The 25,052-nt window shown below is 49.4% G+C and overlaps 1 protein-coding gene across 3 annotated transcripts in view; it reads left to right on the top strand.

Annotated features, from left to right (window-relative positions):
• The first annotated feature begins 1,694 nt into the window (after positions 1-1,694).
• The window catches only part of TAB1 (TGF-beta activated kinase 1 (MAP3K7) binding protein 1), a 34,078-nt gene continuing 10,720 nt past the window's right edge, over positions 1,695-25,052 (top strand). For all 3 annotated transcript variants that reach the window (XM_007975834.3, XM_073006707.1, XM_073006708.1), the window contains exons 1-7: positions 1,695-1,762; positions 18,852-18,988; positions 19,368-19,521; positions 20,659-20,745; positions 21,275-21,413; positions 22,290-22,403; positions 23,096-23,207. In XM_007975834.3, the coding sequence (XP_007974025.1) occupies positions 1,730-1,762; positions 18,852-18,988; positions 19,368-19,521; positions 20,659-20,745; positions 21,275-21,413; positions 22,290-22,403; positions 23,096-23,207 (776 nt within the window). In that variant the 5' untranslated portion in view covers positions 1,695-1,729. The remainder of the gene's footprint in view (positions 1,763-18,851; positions 18,989-19,367; positions 19,522-20,658; positions 20,746-21,274; positions 21,414-22,289; positions 22,404-23,095; positions 23,208-25,052) is intronic.

Genomic DNA, 25,052 nt, shown 5'->3' with positions numbered 1-25,052 from the left:
GGCGTGGTGGCACATGCCTGTAATCCCAGCTACTTGGGATGTTGAGGCAGGAGAATCACTTGAACCTGGGAGTCAAATATCTCTCTACCAATGGGACCCCGTCAATGGCTTGCTTAGAAGGCAACAACTTCCCTCTGTCTTCCAGATGAATAAACTCTTGACTGGGGCCCACTTGGTCAGAGCCTGTCCCTACAGCCCCTTCATCTCTCTCCTTCTTCATCTCTGTGCAAGCCACAGTGGGCTCCTGTGACAAGTGTGCCTTTTTTTTTTTTTTGAGAGAGAGAGTCTCGCTCTGTTGCCCAGGCTGGAGTACAGTGGAGTGATCTCGGCTCACTGCGACCTCCGCCTCCCAGGTTCTAGTGATTCTCCTGCTTCAGCCTCCTAAGTAGCTGGGATTACAGGCGTGCACCACCATGCCTGGCTAATTTTTTGTAGTTTTAGTAGAGATGGGGTTTCACCATGTTGGCCAGGCTGATCTCGAACTCCTGACCTCAGGTGGTCTACCGGCCTCAGCCTCCCAAAGTGCTGGGATTACAGGCATAAGCCACAGCGCCCAGCCAACAAGCCTGCTTTTTGAACCTACAGGCACCCTTTCCTTGGGACTTCTGCACTAGGTGTCCTATCCCCTGCCCTGGTCTTCCCTGTTGCCAGCTAACACCTCACCCCCATGCCACCATCCACAAACTTCACTTCTTAGCATTTAGTACCACTTGGAATGTCTTATATACATAAATGTTGTCCTCTCCAATTAAAATATTAACATTTTAGGTTGGGCGGGGTGGCTCACACTTGTAATCCCAGCACTTTGGGAGGCCCAGGCAGAAGAATCGTTTGAGGCCAGGAGTTTGAGACCAGCCTGGCCAACATAGTGGTACCCCGTCTTTACAAAAAATGTAAAAGATTAGCCGGCGGTGGTGGTGGCGGGTGCCTGTAACCCCAGCTACTCGGGAGGCTGAGGCAGGAGAATCACTTGAACCCAGGAGACAGAGGTTGCAGTGAGCCCAGATCACACCATTGCATTCCAGCCTGGGCGACAGAGCAAGCGTCCGTCTCATAAATAAACAAAACAAAACAAAACAAAACAAAACAAAACAAAATAAAATAAAATAAAATAAAATAAAATAAAATAAAATAAAATAAAATGTTAGCTTTTTGAAGGCCGGTCTTTCTTTCTGCGGAACCCACTATGGAGCCAGGTGGGGTCACCTAGTGAGCATTTGCTGAGTTAAAGAATTGTCCTCCCCCGCCCCAACTGTGTTCACAAAGAACCCTCAGGAGTTCGAGACCTGGCAAACATGGCGAAACCCCTTCTCTACTAAAAATACAAAATTAGCCGGGCGTGGTGGCTCATGCCTGTAGTCCCAGCTACTCGGGAGGCTGAGGCAGGAGAATCGCTTGAGACCGGGAGGCAGAGGTTGCAGGGAGCTGTGATCGCGCCACTGCACTCCAGCCTGCGTGACAGAGTGAGACCCTATCTCAAAAAATAAAAAATAAAGATGAGCGAGGAGCAATCGACCCCGGGGAAAAACAAAAAACAAAAAACAAAAAAACCGTTCAAGAGCGCGCCTGCGCACACGGTCCGCTACGGCCCCATCCCTCTTCGGCCGTGGGGTGGCGCTAGGCGCATGCTCCCCGGCAGCGCGGTCATCCTCGACTCCTTCGGGCCGCTCTAGCCGCCCCACTCGTTGCTCTGCGGGGAGGCGGGCGCGCCCGCAGGGGTTCCTCCAAGATGGCGGCGCAGAGGAGGAGCCTGCTGCAGAGTGTGAGGAACTGGCCCGCTCTCCGGGCTTGGGGTTGGGAGTCTGGGCGTGGGGGGCTGTCGGGTGCAGGAACGGCTCCTTCTCCGATTTTGGACAGCTGCCCTCTCCGTGGTGGGGTGTGTCAGCCTCCTTCTCCTCTCCTCGGGCTGGCCCCCTCTTTCCCGAGGCCGGGGCGCGTGTGCGCGGCGGGCCCGGCCCCCGGATCAAAGGAATTGGGGCTGTGGGCTGCTGCTGCCGGGCGTCGAGGGCGGGAGCGTGCTGGATCCAGAAAGGAACACGGCGCGCGGCAGCAGAGCTACCCGAGTCTCGAGCCCACTGCGGCACCGAGCAGTCGTACAATGATAACAGCAGCATCCACTGTGTACCGCTTACAGCATCCCTGGCGTTGTGTTAATTGCTTTTCATTTGTCAGTTTCATTTTCGTAGCAGCCCCCCGACATAGGTGCTACTGTTATTCCTCTTTGATAGACTGAGACACAGAGGTGGTCGTTTGCCTAAGGCCACACAAATGGTAAGTATCGAGGCAGGATTAAAAATCAGGCAGTGTGATTCCAGAAACCCCCTTAATGCCTGGACTGTACTAAAGGAATGACCAGTGGTGACTGTCACTGGGTTCTGGTCCTGGCTCTAACTGACTGTGTCTCCCTCAGCCTCAGTTTCCTTCTCCTAAGGCGAGAGCGCTGAGTGGAAGAATTGTCTTCAGACTCATCCCTATCCCCGGTCTGGACCCTCATGGGTTTGGCGCTGTCTTCCAGGCCCTGCGTCCTCTGACGCGCATGTGAACATAGATGCACACGCTTGTTGGCACCATGGCCGACTCCGACCTACCAGGGTAGGGTGCCGGCGTCCTGGGTCCTCCCTGTTCATGGCACTGTGTTGGAATTGCCTGTGAACTTGTCTGCCTCCTGTACTAGAAAAAGTAAACTCCTTAAAAACAGGGACCTGTGATTTGTTTACCGCTGTGTCTCTAATACCTACCACCATGTGCTGGGCACTCAATAAATACTTGTGAAAGGATGAGTAACGTTTGTAGCCAGGTCCAGTGCTTGCCCTTGGCTTCACAGAAGTGAGCAGACATTGGCTCAGGGATAACCTGGAAACAGAGCCTTGAAATTGTTCTCCCAGGAGCACAGTTCCCAGTCCTCCCCAGTGGGGATTGCTGTCTTCCCCTCCACATCTTTGCTGCCCCTTTATTTTATTACTAGTGGGCAGGTCTGTCTTGTTACTGAGTTGGCATTGACTTTAGACAGCTGGCCCTCTGCTTTGTAAGTTCCCGGAGGACAAGATCCCTGTATAAATGTCCCCACTGTAGTTAGTGTTTGGGAAACGCTAGTTGGATTGTGACATTGGGAGGGAAAATGGTAAATGGTGCAGGCTGACTTGGCTTGCTGAGAAGAGAGCAGACACCTGGGTCATGTGGCTGCCACCTTCTCCCCTTCCTAGATGTGATGGAACTGAAGGGAATTGTGTTAGTCAGAAGGCCAGCTCTGCTAGCCCCAGATTGTGTTTCTCCAGGTGGTGGTGGCCTTTTTCAAAGAAAGAATAGTTAGCTTTAAACACATTGCATCTTGGTGCAAGGCAAAGGGATGGCAGGGATGTCCTCAGAAGGCCCCTCCACCCTCATGATGATCAGAACATCCCTTCTCACAGGGTGTACGGATGTCCAGGTGATGTGTAGGGCTTGCTGATGTTACATCCACTGTCTCAAGTCTGGGGAGAGCAGCTCAGCTCAGACACCTGCATTCAGAGATGCCTGTGAGGGCTGCTGCTCTGTGGCTGCTGGGCAAAGATGAATGAGGCATGTTGCCCACCCTCCCTGCATTTGCAGCCCAGCTTGGGAGAAGGAGCATATGCCACTGGTACAATACTGGGGCACTGTCGTGTTGTCGTAGACCTGTGTCAAGAGCCCTGGGCGGACAGCAGAGAATTTTAAAGGCTTTAAAGGATGATAGGAGTTTACCAAGCAGAGGAGAGGAGGGCCATTCCAGGAGGACATGTGTTTTTATTTTTGTTTTTGTTCCTAGAGATGGCGTTTCACCATGTTGCCCAGGCTGGTCTAGACTCCTGGGTTCAAGCAATTCTCCTGCCTTGGCCTCCCAAAGTGCTGGGATTCCAGGCGTGAGCCACCACATCTGGCTAAGGACAGGTGTTTAAATATGTGTGCATGTGTGTGTTAAGCTTTTCACAAGTTAAATACAATCAGTATTACAAGTCTATGTATTGAGGGGCTGCAGAGTGGCCTAATTTGTCTGGGTCACTGGGGGTTCGCAGGAATGGCATTTGCAAGGGTATGCTGGGGCCACTTGGTGGAGCATCATCGCAGGCACTGTGGTACCTTGAAAGGTCTTTGGAAGCAAAAACTTTTTTGTGGGGGTGTAGAGGAGACAAGATCTCACTCTGTCGGCCACACTGGAGTGAAGTGGTGTGATCTCGGCTCACTGCAACCTTTGCTTCCTGGGTTCAAGTGATTCTTGTGCCTCAGCCTCCCAAGTAGCTGGGATTACAGGTGTGCACCACCACACCAGCTAACTTTTGTATTTTTAGTAGAGATAGGGTTTCACCACATTGCCTAGGCTGGTCTTGAACTCCTGGCTCGAGCAATCTGCCCTCCTGGGCCTCCCAAAGTGCTAGGATTACAGGTGTGAGCCACTGTGCCTGGCCACAGAGAGGTTCTAAGGAAAGCTTGATGTGTTCAAAAAGACCTAGACCTTTGAGCTGGATAAAACAGTATTAGTCTCATACTGGCTTTGGGCAAATCACTTTATGTCCCTGAGCCTTAGTTTCTCCAAACCAAGAGGGCTCTGGGGAGTATTGTTGGTGTTAAAGGAACTGACACGTTCCACTACTAGCCTGGCTTGGTTGCCCGCTAACCAGAAACTTCTACCTTCAGTGCTGCCATGAGTGAATGTCTGCTGTTCATTCCCTTAAATGTCCCTGAGCACTCACTATGTGCTAGGCACCCTGCAGGTGCAGGAGACACCGCCTTTGTGGAGCTGGTGGTCTAGTAAAGGGCACAGACAGTGAGCACTGAACAGATACAGATCATCTGTGATTTTGTAATATCCAAACTACAGCATCAGGTGGTGCTGTGAGGAGCAGTCTGGATTCACACACAGAATGCGGGGGGTGCCATTTTGGACAGGGTGGTAAGGGAAGACTTCTCTACATTTGATGAGATGAAAAGGGGGAAATGGGGGCAGCGTTCCTGCCCAAGGGAGCAGGAGATGCAAAGGCTGCTGTTTCAGGAGCCTCAGGGGTGCTGGTGCAGCTGGGTGGAGTGCTTTGGGGGAGCATGGGAGTAGCTGAGGTCTGAGGGAGCCGGGGGCCATACTGGGCTTCACAGGTCCTGATGTGGCCTCTGGATTCCATTCTTCATGTGATGCGAAGCTTTCCTGGGGAGCAGGTTGAGTAGGGGCCTGATGTGTTGTGACTTATGTTTGGAGAAAAATCCCTCTTTTTTTTTTTTTTTTTTTGTGGCAGAGTCTCGCTCTGTTGCCCCAGCTGTAGTGCAGTGGCGCAATCTCAGCTCACTGCAAGCTCCGCCTCCTGGATTCACGCCGTTCTTCTGCCTCAAACTCCTGAGTAGCTGGGACTACAGGCGCCTGCCACCACACCCAGCTAACTTTTTGTTTTTTGTTTTTTGTTTTTTATTAAGTAGAGACGGGGTTTCACCGTGATAGCCAGGATGGTCTTGATCTTCTGACCTCGTGATCCGCCCACCTCGGCCTCCCAAAGTGCTGGGATTACAGGCATGAGCCACCGCACCCGGCCGAAAAATCCTTCTTTTGAGTTTGAATGGTTAGAGTGGAAGCCTGGGACCTCGTAAGAGACTCCTAGAGTCATCCAGGTGTGAGAAGGTGGCTTGGCCATGGGCATGGCAGAGGAATGGTGGGAAGTATCAGATTCCAGTTGTGTTTTGGAGGAAGAGGTGACGTGATTTGCTGATGGATTGAATGTGAGGTGCATAACAGAGGAAGAAGAGTCAAAAAGGACTCTTAAGGTTTTGGTTTAAACAACAGTGGTGCCATTTACTAGGTGAGGGAGCCCTGGAAGAGGGGCATCCTGGGGCAGGGGGAATCAAGAGTTTGATTTTGCCTATACTGTTACTTAATTATAAAAAAAAAATCAGGCTAGGCATGGTGGCTCATGCCCGGAATCCCAGCCCTTTGGGAAGCTGAGGCAGGAGGATCACTTGAGGCCAGGAGTTCCAGATCAGCTTGGGTAACATAGTGAGATTCCATCTTTAAAAAAAAAATACTGGGGCATGGTGGTATGTGCCTGTAGTACTTAGAAGACTGAATGGGATGATTGCCTGAGCCCAGAAGTTTGAGGTTGCAGTGAGGCTATGATCCCCTCACTGCACTCCAGACTGGGTGACACAACAAGACCCTGTTTCAAAAAGAAAAGAAAGTAAGCTTAAAATCAATTTTTTAAACTTCGACATGTCCTGAGCAATTATATTTGAAATCACAGGTGCTAGCTGTGTAATTTATCTAAAGGATGTTAAAATAAATACATAGCCACTAAAATAAAAAGGTCCATGAGGGCAGCACCTATACCCATTGCATACACCCAGCTGCTGCCCTAGCACATTGGAAGTGGCCACAATTATTATTAGCCCCTTTAAGAATGAATGAGGAGCTCTTTAGGATGACGACATGGAGAACCTTCAATGAAAACTGGTGGGAGAAGTGGGGACCAGGAGTGGAGCTGGTCTCAGAGAAGTGGGTCATCTGGAAGGTTAGAGGTGGTGGGGGCATTGGGGCCTTGGAAGCTTTTTGGAGAGAAAGGTCTGTTGCTCCCCTGTTCCGAGCCGTCTTCCTGAGAATGTGAGTCTCCCTTTTTTTTTTTTTTTTTTTTTTTTGAGACGGAGTCTCGCTCTGTCACCCAGGCAGGAGTGCAGTGGCCGGATCTCAGTTCACACTGCAAGCTCTGCCTCCCAGGTTTACGCCATTCTCCTGCCTCAGCCTCCCGAGTAGCTGGGACTACAGGCGCCCGCCACCTCGCCCGGCTAGTTTTTTGTATTTTTTAGTAGAGACAGAGTTTCACCGTGTTAGCCAGGATGGTCTCGATCTCCTGACCTTGTGATCCGCCCGTCTTGGCCTCCCAAAGTGCTGGGATTACAGGCTTGAGCCACCGCGCCCAGTCGAGTCTCTGTTTCTGAACTTCCTTTTCGCTTCTAAGGAATTTGGGTGCTTTCACCACAAAAACACTTGGTCTTTTCATACCGTAATTTGATATTCAAGCTGTGGCCTGAGCTTGGAACCATTCTTTGTCCATTTCTGCTGCCCAGGACTTTGAGATGAGGCTATGTGGGTACTTGATGAACTGTTACGTGGCATGGACACATATGTACATGAGGAGTGAATGCTTACATCACGTACAGGGTGTTTGTCAAGGCCTCGATGGGTTAAATACTGTTGGATCACTGTAGAAGCTTTTCATACCAAAACATGAATTTTGGAAACTCCTTCATAAAATCAAGTTGAAATTAGGTCTTTTGAAACAGACTTCTTACCGTATTTTTGTGAAATTTCTCATGAGCAGTTCATTTCTCAGACATGGAAGAGTTAAGTCCTGTGTTCACTGTTGTGTGTGTTGCAGTGGCTCCGCGATGAGGCTATGCTGAGTGAGAGACGCCCCCTTCTCAGTTTCTCGCAGACTCTTGCTCCCTGCGCTCCAGCGCCGCTCACGGCTGGTGCTGGCAGGCCTGGCATTTGGGGGCGTGGGAGAAAGTATGCATCAGTGTGTGCAGGGGTGGAGGGGTGGGTGGTTTGTGTGAATAGAAAGTACATGACCTTTCTGAAAATTGTTCAGAAATGTGGAGGAAGGAAGCGAGAGACTTGGCAATCCTGTAGGCTTTAATGGAATCAGCAATGGACGCTTGGTGTGGCTAATCCTCGATGGAGACGGAAAGAAATGGGAGAACACGATTCAAGCCCACTCAGCTGCAGCAGCATGAGTCTGCTGGGGAACACAGAGAAGACCAGATCCTCTCACTCCCACACTGGCAGAACCTCCTGAGGTTCTCCGGCCACTGTAGTGAATCAGTATCTGGTGAGCGCCCGAATTATGTGAGAAACTGCGTATGTGTCATTGGATCTAAGACACCGATATTTTAAGGACACATCAATGTTTTGTATATTGCTCAGAAAGAGAACTCACAGCTAATTAACTTGTAACATACCAACTCCAGAGGTGTTAACATGTGGAAAATGTAGGTCTTTAAATCAGTGAAATAAGATAATCTAATTAATAATACCAGGCTATAGCACAAGGGTTGCCATAGGGCCACTTGGTGAATGGCCAGTAAGTGGGGCACCCAGCATGCACAGTGGGGCCACTGGGACGGGTTTCTCAGGGGAGGGCCCCATGGTCTTAGGCAGCATTTTCCCAGTGTCTGGGACATACAGCGAGGTGGTTTGTGGCAGCAAACAAAACTGATCTTACAAATTGAGAAGACTGTGCTTTTCCGTTCTCTCTCAGACTTTCTAATGATATCAAGAAAAAAAAAAAAACTTGGTTTGATCCTAGTATGTCCCTCACCATCTTTCTGATACTTGCTGATCCACCCCCAGTCCCATTGTTAAACAGAGTATAGGACTCCAGCAATATAGCTAGCAATAGGTTCAGCTAAAAGTGAATAACCTTGTTTTGTTTTTTATTATCGTCTAGATGTGGCAAGTAATACTGGTTTTCCACCTATGATACTGGAAAAGTTTACATTCAAAATGAAATCAACTGGGTGTGGTGGTGTACCTGTAGTCCTAGCTACTCGAGAGGCTGAGGCAGGAGGATAGCTGATGTCTAGGATTTCAGGGCTGCAATGAGCCGTGATTGTGCCACTATACTTCAGCCTGGGTGACAGAGCGAGACCATGTCGCTTAAAAAAAAAAAAAGAAAGAAAAGGAATCATTTGAGTGAAAGATAATTTCTTGAAGATGGTGAGTGGATGATTGAGGTTTGGGAATCATGTACCTCTGGCCCTAGTTGGATTTGAGCAGGGCCTTTGGGGTAGATAGGACTTAAAAAGATAGAAAAGGGCAGGCTTTGCCTTACCATGGGTACTTTTACATACACTCTTTGGGTAATTTTTTTCTTACTCTTTGTTTCTTTATTTTGTTAAATTTATTTTTTACTTTTTATTTTTGAGACGGAGTCTCGCTCTGTCGCCCAGGCTAGAGTGCAGTGGCGCGATCTCAGCTCGCTGCAATCTCCACCTCCCGGGTTCACGCCATTCTCCTGCCTCAGCCTCCCGAGTAGCTGGGACTACAGGCGCCCACCACCACGCCAAGCTAATTTTTAGTAGAGACAGGATTTCACCGTGGTAGCCAGGATGGGTTTCACCATGGTAGCCAGGATGGTCTCAATCTCTTGACCTCATGATCCGCCCACCTCTGCCTCCCAAAGTGCTGGGATTGCAGGTGTGAGCCACCACACCCGAAGGGCCTTCTCTCTTTCTTTTTATAGAAGGCCATGACAGATTGACTAGAAACTTAATGTTTAAAGAGTACTAAAGTACTACTCAGGAGGGTGAGGCAGAAGAATCGCTTGAACCTGGGAGGCGGAGGTTGTAGTGAGCCAAGATCGCACCACTGCACTCCAGCCTGGGCAACAAGAGTGAAACTCCAACTCAAAAAAAAAAAGTACGAAACCAAAGTCAAATAAGTAGAACTTTGGTTTTTGTTTGTTTGTTTGGGTTTGTTTATTTGTTTCTTTGCTTTTGAGACAGAGTCTCACTCTGTTGCCGAGGCTGGAGTGCAGTGACATGGTCTCGGCTCACTGCAACCTCTGCCTCCCGGGTTCAAGCAGTTCTGCCTCAGCCTCCCAAGTAACTGGGACTACAGGTGCCTGCCACCATGCCTGGCTAATTTTTGTATTTTTAGTAGAGCCGGGGTTTCACCATGTTGGTCAGGCTGGTCTCAAATTCCTGACCTCAAATGATCCACCCACCTCAGCCTCCCAGAGTGCTAGGATTACAGGCGTGAGCCACCACGCCCAGCCTATAAATAGAACTTTGAACAAGGTAAAATAACAAGGTGCATATATAGAAATAGTCGGTTTGTTTTAAAGTGTGTGCTTGTCTCTGTGACTTTACCTCTGGGGTCAACAGTGTCTTTATTTGAGGCCCCCAAAATATTTATTTGGCCTTTCAGGTAAGTCAAATGTTTAGTGGAGGTTTTATTTCACTTCTATGGTGTTTGGTCTTGCCAGTATGGTTAGCTTCTCATGCTTTTTGTTCTGGTCACAGTTTTTTAGAGATCGTTTGGAACCGTGTGTAGAAGGCCTTGTCTGTACAAGATACACAGCTGAGTGAGATTGTCAATCTGTCAAAGGGCAAAATTCAAAACTGTCCACAGTCTGGAAGGCTGGGATGAATGCATCAATATATAATTCAACTGATACAAATTTAGATTTAAAACAACCTTCTATAGTAGTTTGGGGGAGACAGACATGGTAGAAACTCACAGGAAAAGGACCTTGTTATTTTACATAGAGGCTGGATTCTCATCTTCTCTTGGGTATATGAAAGCTGTTGATTTGCATACTTTGATTTTCTATCCTGCCGCCTAACTGATTTCTTTTACTGTTTGTGTTAGTTTTTCATTGATTCTTTAGGGTTGCCAGGCGTACTGTCCTATCAGCTGCAAATAGAAATGACTTTTTTCCCGATTTTTATGCTCTCATTCTTTAACTGCCTAGGCTAACACCTCCAGTTCTGTGTGAAGTAATGGAGTGGGCAGCCTTGCTATGGCCCTGATCTTTCTTTTGTTGTTGTTGTTGTTGTTGTTTTGTTTTGAGAGGGAGTCTCACTCTGTCGTCAGGCTGGAGTGCTGTGGCGTGATCTCGGCTCACTGCAAGCTCTGCCTCCTGGGTTCACGTCATTCTCCTGCCTCAGCCTCCAGAGTAGCTGGGACTACAGGCGCCTGCCACCTCACCCAGCTAATTTGTTGTATTTTTAGTAGAGACAGGGTTTCACTGTGTTAGCCAGGATGGTCTCAATCTCTTGACCTCCTGATCCGCCCACCTCGGCCTCTCAAAGTGCTGGGATTACAGGTGTAAGCCACTGCACCCAGCCCTGTGACCCTGACCTTTTTTTTTTTTTGAGACAGAGTCTTGCTCTGTAGTCCAAGCTGGAGTACAGTGGCATGATCTCGGCTCACTGCAAGCTCTGTCTCCCGGGTTCACGCCATTCTCCTGCCTCAGCCTCCAGAATAGCTGGGACTACAGGCGCCCGCCACCACGCCCGGCTAATTTTTTGTATTTTTAGTAGAGACGGGGTTTCACCATGTTAGCCAGGATGGTGATCTCCTGACCTCGCGATCCGCCCGCCTCGGCCTCCCACAGTGCTGGGATTACAGGCGTGAGCCACCGCGCCCGGCCGACCCTGATCTTAATGAAGTGTTCTGCACTGAGTAAGTTGCCAGCATTAGGGCTGAAGTATACATAGAGTAGTATGTTTAGAAAGGAGCCATCAGTTTCTGTTTTCTGGAGTGTTTTTACCAAGAATGGACCAAGACTCCTTAGATAAACAATAGCACTGGTGCCTATACCTATTGACCCAAACACCATTTGCCAGTTTATAAAATAATAAATTCCCGAAATATTACTGCCTCAACATTATGAAAATCAGATTTCCTAAAAAAGTACTTAGTAGTGTTGAAATATCTAGACACTATTCACAGGTACTTAGTGAACAAGGCACTTGCTCAGTAGATTGACTGCCGTCAGACACACAGGTTTTCTCATTTGGGAAAGTTTATTATTCCCACATCAGCCAAATACAGCACAGCATACAGTGGTCAGTAGATCATCAGCTTACTCCTGGTCTCCTGTTGTGAAATGCTCTTAGATGAATTGTTCTTGTGCCATGACACACCAACGTGGCAAGTTCCTCAGTTGCCTGTTTGAGCTTGTTTCTTTCTTTACTTGTGGAAGACAATTTCACTGGCCTTTTTTTTTTTTTTTTTTTTTTGAGACAGAGTCTTGCTCTGTCATCCAGGCTGGAGTGCGGTGGCACGCGCGATCTCGGCTGTCTGCAACCTCCACCTCCTGGGTTCAAGCGATTCTTCTGCCTCAGCCTTCCAAGTAGTTGAGACTACAGGCACTTGCCACCATGCGTGGCTGATTTTTGTATTTTTAGTAGAGACAGGGTTTCACCATATTGGCCAGGCTGGTCTTGAACTCCTGACCTGGTGATCCACCCACCTTGGCCTCCCAGAGTGCTGGGATTAGAGGAGTGAGCCACCGCACCCGGCCTCACCGGCCTTTTTTAATAGTATGTGTCTAATGTGGAACAGACCCATAATTTGCTTGGTGATATTTATTTTTTGCTGCAAAGTGTGGATTTTTTAGAAAGATTCAAGTCCTTGGAAGCCCGTGTCTGTCCCTTATGGGAGTTAGATACTGGCGGAGGAGGTAACTGTGATTGCAGCATCGAAGACAGGTTTTGCGTTGTGGCGACACATTTGTGTTAGTATTATTCATCTCACATGAGAGGATGAGTTCAAGCCATCTTAATCTCTTTTTTTTTTTTTTTTTTTTGAGACGGAGTCTCGCTTCGTCGCCCAGGCTGTAGTGCAGTGGCGCCATCTTGGCTCACTGCAAGCTCCGCCTCCTGGGTTCACGCTATTCTCCTGCCTCAGCCTCCGAGTAGCTGGGACTACAGGCACGCACCACCACGCCCGGCTAATTTTTTGTATTTTTAGTAGAGACGGGGTTTCACCCTGTTAGCCAGGATGGTCTCGATCTCCTGACCTCGTGATCCGCCCGTCTCGGCCTCCCAAAGTGCTGGGATTACAGGCTTGAGCCACCGCGCCCGGCCTTTTTTTTTTTTTTTTTTTTTTTGAGACAGAGTCTGGCTCTGTCGCCCAGGCTGGAGTGCAGTGGAGCAATCTCGGCTTACTGAAAGCTCCGCCTCCCGTGTTCACGCCATTCTCCTGCCTCAGCCTCCTGAGTAGCTGGGACTACAGGCGCCTGCCACCGCGCCCGACTAATTTTTTTTGTATTTTTAGTAGAGACGGGGTTTCACTGTGGTCTCGATCTCCTGACCTTGTGATCCGCCCGCCTCAGCCTCCCAAAGTGCTGGGATTACAGGCGTGAGCCACCGCGCCCGGCCCTTAATCTCTTTTTTTTTTTTTTTTTTTTTTTGAGACGGAGTCTTGCTCTGTAGCCCTTAATCTCATTTTTAATCACAGGGCTCTAGAAAATAGAAATGTCTTTTCCTCCCATGCTTTAAAATACCTGTGGCACTTTGGGGTGCTAAATATTGACTTCTTTGGCCATCTTTTCAGGAGGAAGACATGGGATACTCCTGACTGGGGAGATGCTTTTGTACTTCTGCTTAACCTCATATTTAATTTCATTCCAGCTGGTGGTGGGAGACAGACTAGAAAAGGAGCTACCTTTGGAAGTATATTTGCCTGGTTATAGGAGACTTGTGAGTTGGCTGGAAATGGAAATATGCTAAGCAGATCTAAGACATAGGGGATAATTGGCAACATATCAGTTACCTGAAGAATAATTAATTCACTGGTTATTAATCATTACCATGGCCCAGAGGCCTTGCACTGCCCTCCCACCCAGGCACATACGTGCATACGTATTTGCAAACATGGCATGGAGCCTCTTTTCCCCTGCGCTCACTAGAGAGGCCACACTGGCTGCCTTGTGCTTCTGTAAACCTAGCGTGCTTTTATCCGTCTTAGGGTCTTTGCACATGCCGTTCCCTCTGCCCAGAAGGCTTCTTCTCTGCCTTCTAGATCACTGCCCCATAGTCATTCAGGTCTGGCTCAGAGGTCACCTCCCCAGAGAGGTCTGCTTTTCTGACCACTTCATCTAGAGGCCCCCCCGCCCGTCACGCTGTGTCCCTTTACCATGATGTTTTTTCTCCCTAGCACATAGCCCTGTCTGAGATTGCCTTGTTTATGATTGTATTGTGTGTTTGAATTCTCTCTCTCCCTAGAAGGGAAACTTCAAATAAGGAACCTCTCTGTTTTCTCTTCTGTGTCCCCAGTACCCAGAATACTGCCAGACTGTTGCAAATGCTCAGCAGGTATTCGTTGAAAGAACGTATGTAGTGATTTAATGTACTGTAATCACATAATATCATATATGGGTCCTGAAGACTAAGTTCCCATTTATGTTAAGAGAGACATTAATTTTGCTTTAAAATGAAACAGTTCAGTATTATAACTAGACCCAATTTTGTGTTGCTGCGAAGCCATTTTTCTTCTTCTTTTTAAGACTGAGTCTCACTCTGTCACCCAGGCTGGAGTGCAGTGGTGTGATCTCAGCTCACTGCAAGCTCCACCTCCTGCATTCAAGCGATGCTCCTGCCTCAGCCTCCTGAGTAGTTGGGATTACAGGCGCTGCCACCACGCCTGGCTAATTTTTGTATTTTTAGTAGAGACAGGATTTTGCCACATTGCCCAGGCTGGTCTCAAACTCCTGACCTCAAGTGATCCACCTGCCTCAGCCTCCCCAAGTGCTGGGATTACAGGCGTAAGCCACTGCGCCGGGCCAGCGGTTTTTCTTTTGGCGTTGCTTGAACTGAATGTGTTAAATTTAAGCCTGGTGTTATGAGGAGCTGAGCAGAATTCCAGGCCTATTGTTGCCATTTCTACTTTTTTTATTTTTTTATTTAGTCATGACATACTTGGCTCAGCTAGCACTTTTTGTCATTTCATCTCCCTTTTTTTTTTCATTTCCATTAGTATGTTTTGGTTATAGTGTCTGTTTTCAAAGGCTATTGGAAGGCATTAGTAGCTTTTCAGACCTTGTGGTAAAACTGTGTTAATAAAAATAAATAAATAAAAGTCACCTAATGAAGACATAAATAAGTGTAGAGACACACCATGTTAATGGATTAGAAGACTCAACATGGTGACAATGTCTGTTTTCTCCAAATTGATCTGTAGATTTAAAACAGTTCCAATAAAAATCCCAACAAGACTTGTGGATATAAGCAAGCTGATTCTAAAATTTATATGAAAAGGCAAAGGAACTCAAATAGCCAAAACAATTTTGAAAAAGAGCAATAAGATTAGGAGACTCACACTAGCCAATTTTAAGACTTACAGTAAAGCGACGGTAATCAAGAATGTAGTATTGGTGGAGGGGTAGACACACCGATCACAGGAACAGAATAGAGTCTAGAAGTAGACCCACACAGTTCAGTGGAGAAAAGCTAGTCTTTTCAACAAATGGTGTTGGAATGATTGGATATCGGAATGAAAAAAAAAAATGGACCTAAACCTCCTTCCTACCTTACACAGAAATTAATTCAAAATGGATCACAGATATAAATGTAAAATGTAAAACTATAAAACTTTTAGGAAAAAACATAGGCACTCTTCGTGACCTGAGGCTGGACAGAGGGTTCAGAAACATGACTGCAAAAGCATGAACCATGAAAGAGAAAAAATTGATTAAATGGACTTCATCTAAACTAAAACCTTTTGCTCTGTGAAAGACACTACTTGAGTGAATGAAATACTAAGTTACAAATAAAAAGAACTCCTAGAACACAATAGTTAAGAAAATAACCTAATTTAAAAATGGGGAAAAAACTTGCGCTTCGCCAGAGAGGATGAGTGCGTGCCAAATAAACATGTGAAAGATACTCAATGTCGTTAGCCGCTAGGAAGTGCAGATTAAAGCCACGATGAGATACCACTACCCACCTCTTAGAATATCTAAATTCAGAAAAAGGAAAAGACAATACCACATGGTGGCAAGGATGTGGAGCAGCCGAAACTCAGCATTGGAAATGCAAATGGTTCAGCCACTGTGGAAAACAGTTCGGCATGTTCCTATAAAGTTAAACATATACTTAGCACATGAGCCAGCCCTCTCACTCCTAGGTATTTACCCTGGATAAATGAAAAGTTACGTTCATACGAAAACCTGTACATGAATATTTATAGCACGTTTCTTTGTAATTACAAGAAACGAAACAGCCCAAATGTCCTTCAGTGGATGAATGGATAGACAAACTATACCACATCCAAACAATGGTATATTACTCTACAAAAGAGAGACAGACTATTGGTGCGCACAAGCCAACAACTTGGATGAATCTTAGAGACATAATATTGAGTGAAAAAAGCCAGTCTCAGGCGGTCATGTTTACTGCATCATTTCTTATGTGACATCCTTTTTTTTTTTTGGAGACAGAGTCTCACTCCGTCACCCAGGCTGGAGTGCAGTGGCGTGCAGTCTCGGCTCATGGCAACCTCTGCTTCTCGGGTTCAGGTGATTCTCGTGCCTCAGCCTCTTGAGTAGCTGGAATTACAGGTGTACGCCACCATGCCCGGCTGATTTTTGTACTTTTAGCAGAGACAGGGTTTCGCCACATTGGCCAGGCTGGTCTCAAATTCCTGGCCTCAAGTGATCAGCCCCTCTTGGCTTCCCAAAGTGCTGGGATTACAGGCATTAGCCACCGCACCTGGCGTTTAATATGACATTCTTAAAAAGACAAAGCCATAGCAGTGGAAAATAGGTAGCCAGGGATTAGGGGAGGGAGTGTGTTGGGAGTAGAGCTGCCCTGTATCCTGAGAGTGGTGGTAGTTACACACATCTCTACATGTGTCAACATTCACAGATGTGCGTGCCTCAAAAGCCAGTTTTACTCCATGTTAATGTAAAAATAAAACAAACTCCCACACCCTGCAGAAGTTGCTCCAGGGTGCAAAATGTAGAACTGAAGCACCAAAATAGATAAATGCAGAATAAAACCAATTAAATGAAAAAAAAAGAAGTCACTCCTGTCGGTATATAACTAAACAGAAGCTACAATTTGCCACAAAAGCTAACCACAGGCTTTTTACATATCTGGTTGCAAAAGCCTGTTGAAGTGGTTCCCACATCCTTTCTGGAAGACTTAACAATAACTTGTAAGAAGTTGCACACAGTATCTGTGTGTATTTTATTTCTTTTTCAGATTATTCACTGTTGGCATATAGAAATGCGACTGATTTTTGCATGTTGATTTCATATCCTGCAACTTTTTTTTTTTTTTTTTTGAGACTGAGTATCGCTCTGTCGCCCAGGCTAGAGTGCAGTGGAATGATCTCAACTCACTGCAAGCTCTGCCTCCCGGGTTCACGCCATTCTCCTGCCTCAGCCTCCGGAGTAGCTGGGACTACAGCTGCCCGCCACCATGCCTGGCTAATTTTTTGTATTTTTAGTAAAGACGGGGTTTCACCATGTTAGCCAGGATGGTATCGATCTTCTGACCTCATGAACCACCTGCCTGGGCCTCCCAAAGTGCTGGGATTACAGGTGTGAGCCACTGCACCCAGCCCATATCCTGCAACTTTACTGAATTTGTTTAATCAGTTCTAATAGTTTTTTGGTGGAGTCTAGGTTTTTCCAAATGTAAGATTATATCATCTGCAAACAAGGATCATTTCACGTCTTCCTTGCCAATTTGGATGCCCTGTATTCTTTCTCTTATCTGGTTGCTCTAGCTTGTGTTTGTTTAATATTTCAATAAAGCTTTCAATACTTTTTTCCTTTTTTTTGAGACAGAATCTCACTCTTGTCACCCAGGCCAGAGTGCAGTGGCATGATCTCTGTTCACTGCAATCTCCGGCTCCTGGGTTCAAGCAATTCTCCTGCCTCAGTCTCCCCAGTAGCTGGGATTACAGGCTTGCACTGCCATGCCTGGCTAATTTTTGTGTGTTTTTAACAGAGACAGAGTTGGGGTTTCACCAGGTTGGCCATGCTGGTCTCGAATTTCTGACATCAAATGGTCTGCCCACCTCAGCCTCCCAAAGTGCTGGGATTACAGGCGTGAGCCACTGCACCCAGCCAATACAAATTTTATTTTCCTTGAAATTGGACTGTGGTTCTCCCAGTTATTCCAGGTTGCTCTAGTTCTGCATGGTGGTCCTGGGAGTGCCCTTGTGAACAAGGCGCAGTTCTCAGGTAGGAGGCCAGATTTGGGGCAAGCTTTCCGGGAGAGGCAGGGAATCGCACCTGGGCCTTGCGTCAAATCGCACCTGGGTCTTAAAAAATACAGATGCTCAGGAGGTACCCTAGGGAGATTTGGGAAATTCAGAAATTGTGTTTGGGCTGGGGCTGGGGCCAGAGCCTGGACCGCTGTGTGAGTGTGTTTAAAGCTCTGCAGTGATTATGCTGAACAGCCTGGTTTGAGATCCTGTGGGGTGGAATGGGCATTGGAGACAGGTAGGGGTGCTGGGACCAGGGTGCCGTTGGGGTACATGAGAGGGCCATCAGCCAGTCCTGGGGAGGGTCATCCTGAAGGAAGACCTCCTGGAGGTGGTGACTCCTGAGCCAGAGAGTCCCGAAGGACCCAGGGAATTGCTAGGGAAGAAGAAGGTGGGTGTTCATGTGGAGGCAAAGAGCAGGGGATGGACAGGGCTGCAGGCATTCAAGACTGGGAGGGAAGGATGTGGCAGGGGAGATGGGAGAGGACTCTGGGGGTGGCATGAGGATGTCTTATAAACCAGCTCATAAACTCTGACTTAAAAGCCAGTCTCAGTTACTCTCCCTGGCACTTGGAGGTCCCAGTGCCAGAAGAGTGACTGAGACTAGCTTGTAAGTTGGAGTTTCTCCAGGCTGGGTCTTAGATCACCTGAAAGCATCACCCATGGGGAGCGGCTTCTGCTGCAGATGTCCTGGGCCCTGCCCAGATCAGTCATTCTGAGAGTGGGGCCTGCAGTGTTGGTAACCAGTGCTCAAGGGATTCCTTTCTGGTGTGCTTTTGGAGCCAGTGCAGTAAGAGGTGGGGTCCCCAGAGTTTCCTGCCAAGAGTCTGCAACATTTGTGTGTTTCACTAGGTTTCATAACAGCTCACTCCTGGAGGCCATTGCTGTGCCTTACATTTAGGAATGCTAGAGTCTTTCAGTTTTCCCGGGGAACCAGTTTGTAGATAAGCCATAAAAACAGCAAACCCTTCTGCAGGTGTCTGTTCATACAAACATTATTGTTTTTCAGAAGGAAGTGGAACCCTCTGTGTAGGGCTGCGGGCCTGCTAGTTTTTCGTTGCAGAAGCAGCAGGTGAGGTGGGGTCTACCCTGCAGACGCGGTGGCACCTCACGGCTTCCTGGTGTCCTTCCCCAGGAGCAGCAGCCAAGCTGGACAGATGACCTGCCACTCTGCCACCTCTCTGGGGTTGGCTCAGCCTCCAACCGCAGCTACTCTGCTGATGGCAAGGGCACTGAGAGCCACCCGCCAGAGGACAGCTGGCTCAAGTTCAGGTGTGTGCGCCAGCGTTTCTGTGTTGGGCTCAGGGAGTTGGTTGGTTTGCAAGCAAGGAAAGACACCGACCTTGCAGCTTTCTCGTATGGGCTTGCCAGTGACATGTGGCTGGTGAGAGGTGGCCTCTGCTGCTGTCCTTTACACTGCTGGGCTTCAGACCAGCCTAGGGCCTGCTCTGATGGGGTAGCATGAGCATGGGGAGGAGGGTATCCCAGAAGGTCATAGCCAGAGTGAAATGATGGCCAAAGCAGGGGACCCAAGAGGGCCCCTGAAGCTGCAGCTGCTGTAGCTTTAGCCTCCCCCAATTCCCTTCCCTTTCTCCCTCCACCTCCATGAGACCCTGGCCTCAGGCCTCCCTCTGCCCTCGCCCTCTTCCAGGAGTGAGAACAACTGCTTCCTGTATGGGGTCTTCAACGGCTACGATGGCAATCGGGTGACCAACTTTGTGGCCCAGCGGCTGTCCGCAGAGCTCCTGCTGGGCCAGCTGAATGCCGAGCACGCCGAGGCCGATGTGCGGCGCGTGCTGCTGCAGGTAATGGTGCTGGGGCTGGCAGTGACCTAGCCACATCATGTCCCCCACCCCAGGGCTTGGGCCCTGCACCGCTAGCATGTTGCCAGGGTTGGTGTGAAGATCCCGCTGGCCCCTTCACCCCGGTAGAGGAACAGCTCCCAGCGAAGGCCCCCCCCAACCCAACAGGAGTCCAGGACCAGCCAGTGAGCAGCAGGCCTTCGATGGCTGGCAGGGGAGGTACTGCTGGAGACGGGGGGCATTTAGGAATGTGAGCTTGGAGAGGAGTGTGAGGTGGGAACAGGGCAAGGCCTGGTAGACATGGGGTCATTTAGAGCTATCCCTTTCTTTCCTGTGTGGTCAGGTGCTCAGCCTCCAGGTGCAGGAGGCATCCCTGGGCGTTCAGGAAAGACCTTGCCTCCCGCTTCTGAGGGGCTGCTGTCCTCGTTGTCTGGTTCCACCTTTCTGCTTGTGCTGTTGGGAGCTTTCCTCCCGGCATCTCCTTTCAGGAGCATGTCTCAGGCCCATGTTAGATGAGAGGGTGGGCTTCTGTTCCCAGAGAACAGTGGTGCCAGCCTTTTCCTGCCCTTCACAGCCTCAGGCTCCATTGCCAGTGATTCTCAGCAGATCTCACACCGGGGAGAAGGTGTCAGTGTCGCTAGTGTCCTGGGGCCAGCAGGGTTTGACAGAAGGCTCCCAGGAAGAAGTTGTAGTAATCATATGAGCTGTCATAGGCCTGGCAGTTTCTCTGAGCAGGTGCCTTGCTGAGTGCCAGGGTGTACTGTCTTACCTCAGCCCCGGAACAACACTTAACCTCCATTGTGTGAGAGTGAGGGGGCCAGAGGTCACACCAGCCGGGCCTATGCCAAGCCTTTGCTCTTAGCTTCCGCACTGTCTCCTGCCCCAGCCCTCTGCAGTGCCGCCTCTGCAGGGCACACACCTGTGCAGGGCTGAAGGGCTTTGTCAAAGACATTGATCTCCAGGAAGCAGCTGGTGCCTTGCAGTGCTGGGCCAGAGGCAGGACTGTCACGTGGAAAGCCCCATCACACGAGGACCTGCAGTGAATACAGCGAGCCTGTTGCTATTATGAATAGAGGGCATTTTAGCACCAGTGACAGTGGTGTTTTGAACCAGCCTTTGCCCTGTCCTGTGTCCCTCTAGGCCTTCGATGTGGTAGAGAGGAGCTTCCTGGAGTCTATTGATGATGCCTTGGCTGAGAAGGCAAGCCTCCAGTCGCAACTGCCAGAGGTAATTTCCCCAGCTGACACCCAGGGGAGTCAAGTCCAGGCCCAGCTTTGCAGGGAGCGTGGACTCATCTACTTTGTCTTGACATTACTGGGCCAGAGCAGCAGGAGTTAGGGAGGGAGCAGTTCCTGATGGGGGACCCTGGTGGGTGGCCACAGGTGAGGGACCTCGCTGCCCTGCTGTGGGCAGCTGCACGTTAAAGCTCAGCAGTGGCTGGGCAGTGGTGGGCATGAGAAAGGGCTTTTCCCAGTCGTTTAACCTGAATGGATCCCCACCCTTGTCACCCACCTGCTCACATCACCCACTGCCACCTGGAGCACTGACCTCCGTGCTGTGAGTTAGGTCATCTCCGGCTTTCCTGGAAGAACCTCGCCCTGGAACTGCAGCGCAGGCTTCATCCTGGCTGTGCTGTGGACCATCTGTCTGTCTGTCCTCCGGGCCCTCGGATCTTTGCTCTTAAGAACAGAGAGGGAGAAGCTGGGAGGATGGTCCAGAGTTCCGTCCCGCCCTGACCCTCTGCTAACGGTTGTAGGGGGTGCCTCAGCACCAGCTGCCTCCTCAGTATCAGAAGATCCTCGAGAGACTCAAGACGCTGGAGAGGGAAATTTCGGGAGGGGCCATGGCCGTTGTGGCGGTCCTTCTCAACAATAAGCTCTACGTCGCCAATGTCGGTGAGCCCCCTCCTGTCCCAGGCCGGGGAGGGCTGGGGAGAGGTCAGCCACAGGGTCTGGTGCGTTATTTGACAATCTGCTTTCCAGAGACTTCACGCACTTTAAAGCCAGGGTCTCCTGAAACTGTTTGGGTATGTACCTCTCCACAGTGATGCCTCAGTCCCAGCTGGAAGGGAGAAGGGACGGGATGGGAGGTAGGCGTCCTGGCCTTTAGTCCCTATTCTGCTTCTTAACTCGTTCTGGGTGAGTCGGGGCCGCTGCTTCTGGAAGAGGTTACCTGGCCATGACAAACCAACCAGCATTCCCATGAACAGCTGCGAAATGGGGCTAGGTGACAGGGGCATTGGGGTTTGTGAGAAGCCAGACAGGTAGGTGCAGGTTACAGTAGAAAGAACTCTGTGGAGACCCCTCTGATGATACTGCCTTTTTTTTAACACTCTAGTGGAAAATTTTCCACAATATAGAACAATAGAGTGACTGATATTTAATGAACTTTCATGTGCCCATCACCAACCCCAGCAGTTATCAACTGTGGCCAGCCGCCTTTTACCTGTGGCCTTTTGTCCCCACGTTCGCTATTTTGAAGCAAACAACAGACACTGTCATGTTATCTGTAAATATTTCAGTCTGTATCTCTAGAGAAGAGTTCTGTTTTATAAGATCATAATCCTGTGATTACACTGAAAAAGTTAAACCCAATTCCTTTGTATCATCAACTGTCCCTAACTGGTGACTCACCCCGTTGGTCTGAGCCTGTTTTGCCCATTTCAGGTATTTCCACGTGTGAGATGCCTGCCTTTTCCCTCTCTGCCCTTCCAGTATGTCCTATTTCTCTCTGTGCGTGGTCTTTGCTTAGCTGTTCACATTCCGCCACAGGTACAAACCGTGCACTTTTATGTAAATCGACAGTGGATGGGTTGCAGGTGACACAGCTGAACGTGGACCACACCACAGAGAACGAGGATGAGCTCTTCCGCCTTTCGCAGCTGGGTAAGTGGGGAGAATACCTGGCCGAGGGGTGAGTGGGAGTGGAAGCTGATCCCTGTGGGCTCACCCTTCACCTGCCTTTGGTAGAGAGGCGTGTGGTAGAGGGGCTGCAACCTTGGGCTCCCTGGCCAGTCTGCCTGGGGTTCAATCCCAGCTCTGCTGCTTACTGGTTGGTGATTGGAACTTACTTAAGTTTTCTGTGCCTCCGTTCCCCCTGACCCCGTGTAATAAGGATAATAGTAACCTGCCCCGGGATGCTAGGAGGATTCAGTTAGTGCATGTGAAACTCTTCCTGGAGTGCCAGGCACACAGGAGGCATTTACTGTTATTGATGGAGACTGAAAGAGGCCGAAGAAGTCCAGGGAGCCCAGCTGCTGCCAAGCTGTTCCTTCCCTTCCCAGTGAGCTCCAGGCAGATGTGGGGCACACGGGATGGGCAGGGAGATGGCAGGCAAGCTGCTCCGTGCTGGGTGGTGCCTGGAGGAGGGGCTCTGAGTGAGGCATGTTGTGATGGGCGTGGGGGCTGAGGACACCAGGGACTTTGGGTCAGCTGCTCTCCCAAGCATCCTGGTGTTGTCTTCATTTCCTATTCAGTGGGTCCTTATTGCCTTCTTCCCATGGCTGTGTCTCTGTCCCCTTCTTTTTGTTCCTCTTTGTGAACAAGGAGCAGGATTATTGCATTGTTTCCCTCCATAGGTTTGGACGCCGGGAAGATCAAGCAGGTGGGGATCATCTGTGGGCAGGAGAGCACCCGGCGGATCGGGGATTACAAGGTCAAATATGGCTACACGGACATTGACCTTCTCAGGTAGGTGCCAGCCCAGCTGTCCCTTGTGCTTGAAAGAACAGAAGGTACTAGGAAGGCCAAGATGGGAGGATTGATTGTGCCAGGAGATCGAGGCTACAGTGAGCCATGATCATGCCACTGCACTCCAGCCTGGGCAACAGAGCAAGACCCTGTCTCAAAAAAAAAAAAGGTCCAGAAGGCCTGGGGCAGATGCAGACTGTAGACCCCAGTGACAGACGTACAGTCAAAGTAGTTCAGAGCCCAAGCAGACTCTTTCTTCCTCCCAGAGAGGTTGGTTTGGGGCAGGTTAGGCCCAGCAGGCCAGGAGTTGGGTACTGTAGAGACGAGGGGTAGAGTTGAGGAGCTGGGGCAAAGCTGAGGCAACTAGTGCCACAAGGGAGGCAGGCGAAGCCAGAGTTGGCATGGGATGGACAGACCAGGCCTGTTGGTCCATGCCGCCCATGGCTGCAGCAGAGGTGTGAGATGAATTGTGTATTTCCCTCTGAGGACACGTCCTGTGGGTGTCATCCCAGTGCTCATGGCAGCACAATGGGCTGTCATCATCATGAGGCCGAGCCCATGCAGAGCTCTGGGCGTAACTTCTTTTATGTATTTCCTACTCAGGCCCCCTGAGGCAGTCACTGCCATCACCCTAGAGCCATTTTCATAAGAGGAAACTGAGGCATGGAGATACCAGACAGCCCACCCTGGTCATGGGGTTGAACTCAGGCAGCCTGAATTTGGAATATGTGTCCTTAACCACCCGGTAACCTGTATGTGAAGTGTTGGTTGGGAAGATAGGCACATCCACTTGCATGATGCAATCATGGCATTTAATGTCATGGCTGTTGCCAAAGCCAGAGTTCCCATCAGCAGAGGCCAGGCCTCATGGTCTAGAAAGTGCATGTTAGGGCCGGGCGCGGTGGCTCAAGCCTGTAATCCCAGCACTTAGGGAGGCCGAGATGGGCGGATCACGAGGTCAGGAGATCGAGACCATCCTGGCTAACACGGTGAAACCCCGTCTCTACTAAAAATACAAAAAACTAGCCGGGCGAGGTGGCGGGCGCCTGTAGTCCCAGCTACTCGGGAGGCTGAGGCAGGAGAATGGCGTGAACCCGGGAGGCGGAGCTTGCAGTGAGCTGAGATCCGGCCACTGCACTCCAGCCCGGGCTACAGAGCAAGACTCCGTCTCAAAAAAAAAAAAAAAAAAAAAAAGAAAGTGCATGTTAGAACTCCTTGCCCTCATGCAGTCTAGGCAATTGAGTTTCGAATGTTTGTCCCTAATTTGTGGGGTCCTGTTTCCTTTACTGGAAAGTACATCCATTGTATAGAACACTTCAGACAGTGCTGGGGTCTGTACAGGGAAAGGAAGTCTTCCTACCCCAAGCTCCAGGACTCGCTGCCTTGCCAGAGACTGCTAGTTTCTTGTGTATCCTGCTCCAAAATTTGGCCACATGCACGTATACACACACGGTGTCTCTGTGTGTATGTGTGATGGGAGCCAAGGAGCCGGCATCCTTTTCAGAACACCCAGGTGCTGGTGTGTCCTGCCCCTCCCTCTTTTCCTTTTTTTTAAACCCTAAGGTATAATTGACATACACAAAGCTGTGCATATTTCATGCACACAACTTGATGAGTTTGGAGATACGTTTACACGCCCCTCACTGCTATCGTTAAAGGTGCCCATCTCTTCATTCTGCTCACCTGCAGTTAGGCTGGTGTCATTCTGTGTAATGACAGCTCTCAAGACCCAGCCTTGGTTGATGGACCCTCAGGAAGTTCTTAGACTCCGCTCTTCTGGGTGGTGTTGCCAGCACCTCCTCATGTGCTTACCTCCATGTGCACACACGTGTGCTGGCATGTAAT

The sequence above is a fragment of the Chlorocebus sabaeus genome, chromosome 19, assembly GCF_047675955.1.
Source record: "Chlorocebus sabaeus isolate Y175 chromosome 19, mChlSab1.0.hap1, whole genome shotgun sequence".
Classification (NCBI taxonomy): Eukaryota; Metazoa; Chordata; class Mammalia; order Primates; family Cercopithecidae; genus Chlorocebus; species Chlorocebus sabaeus.
The sequence above is the reverse complement of the archived record's forward strand: the minus strand, read 5'-3'. Positions and strand labels throughout refer to the sequence as shown.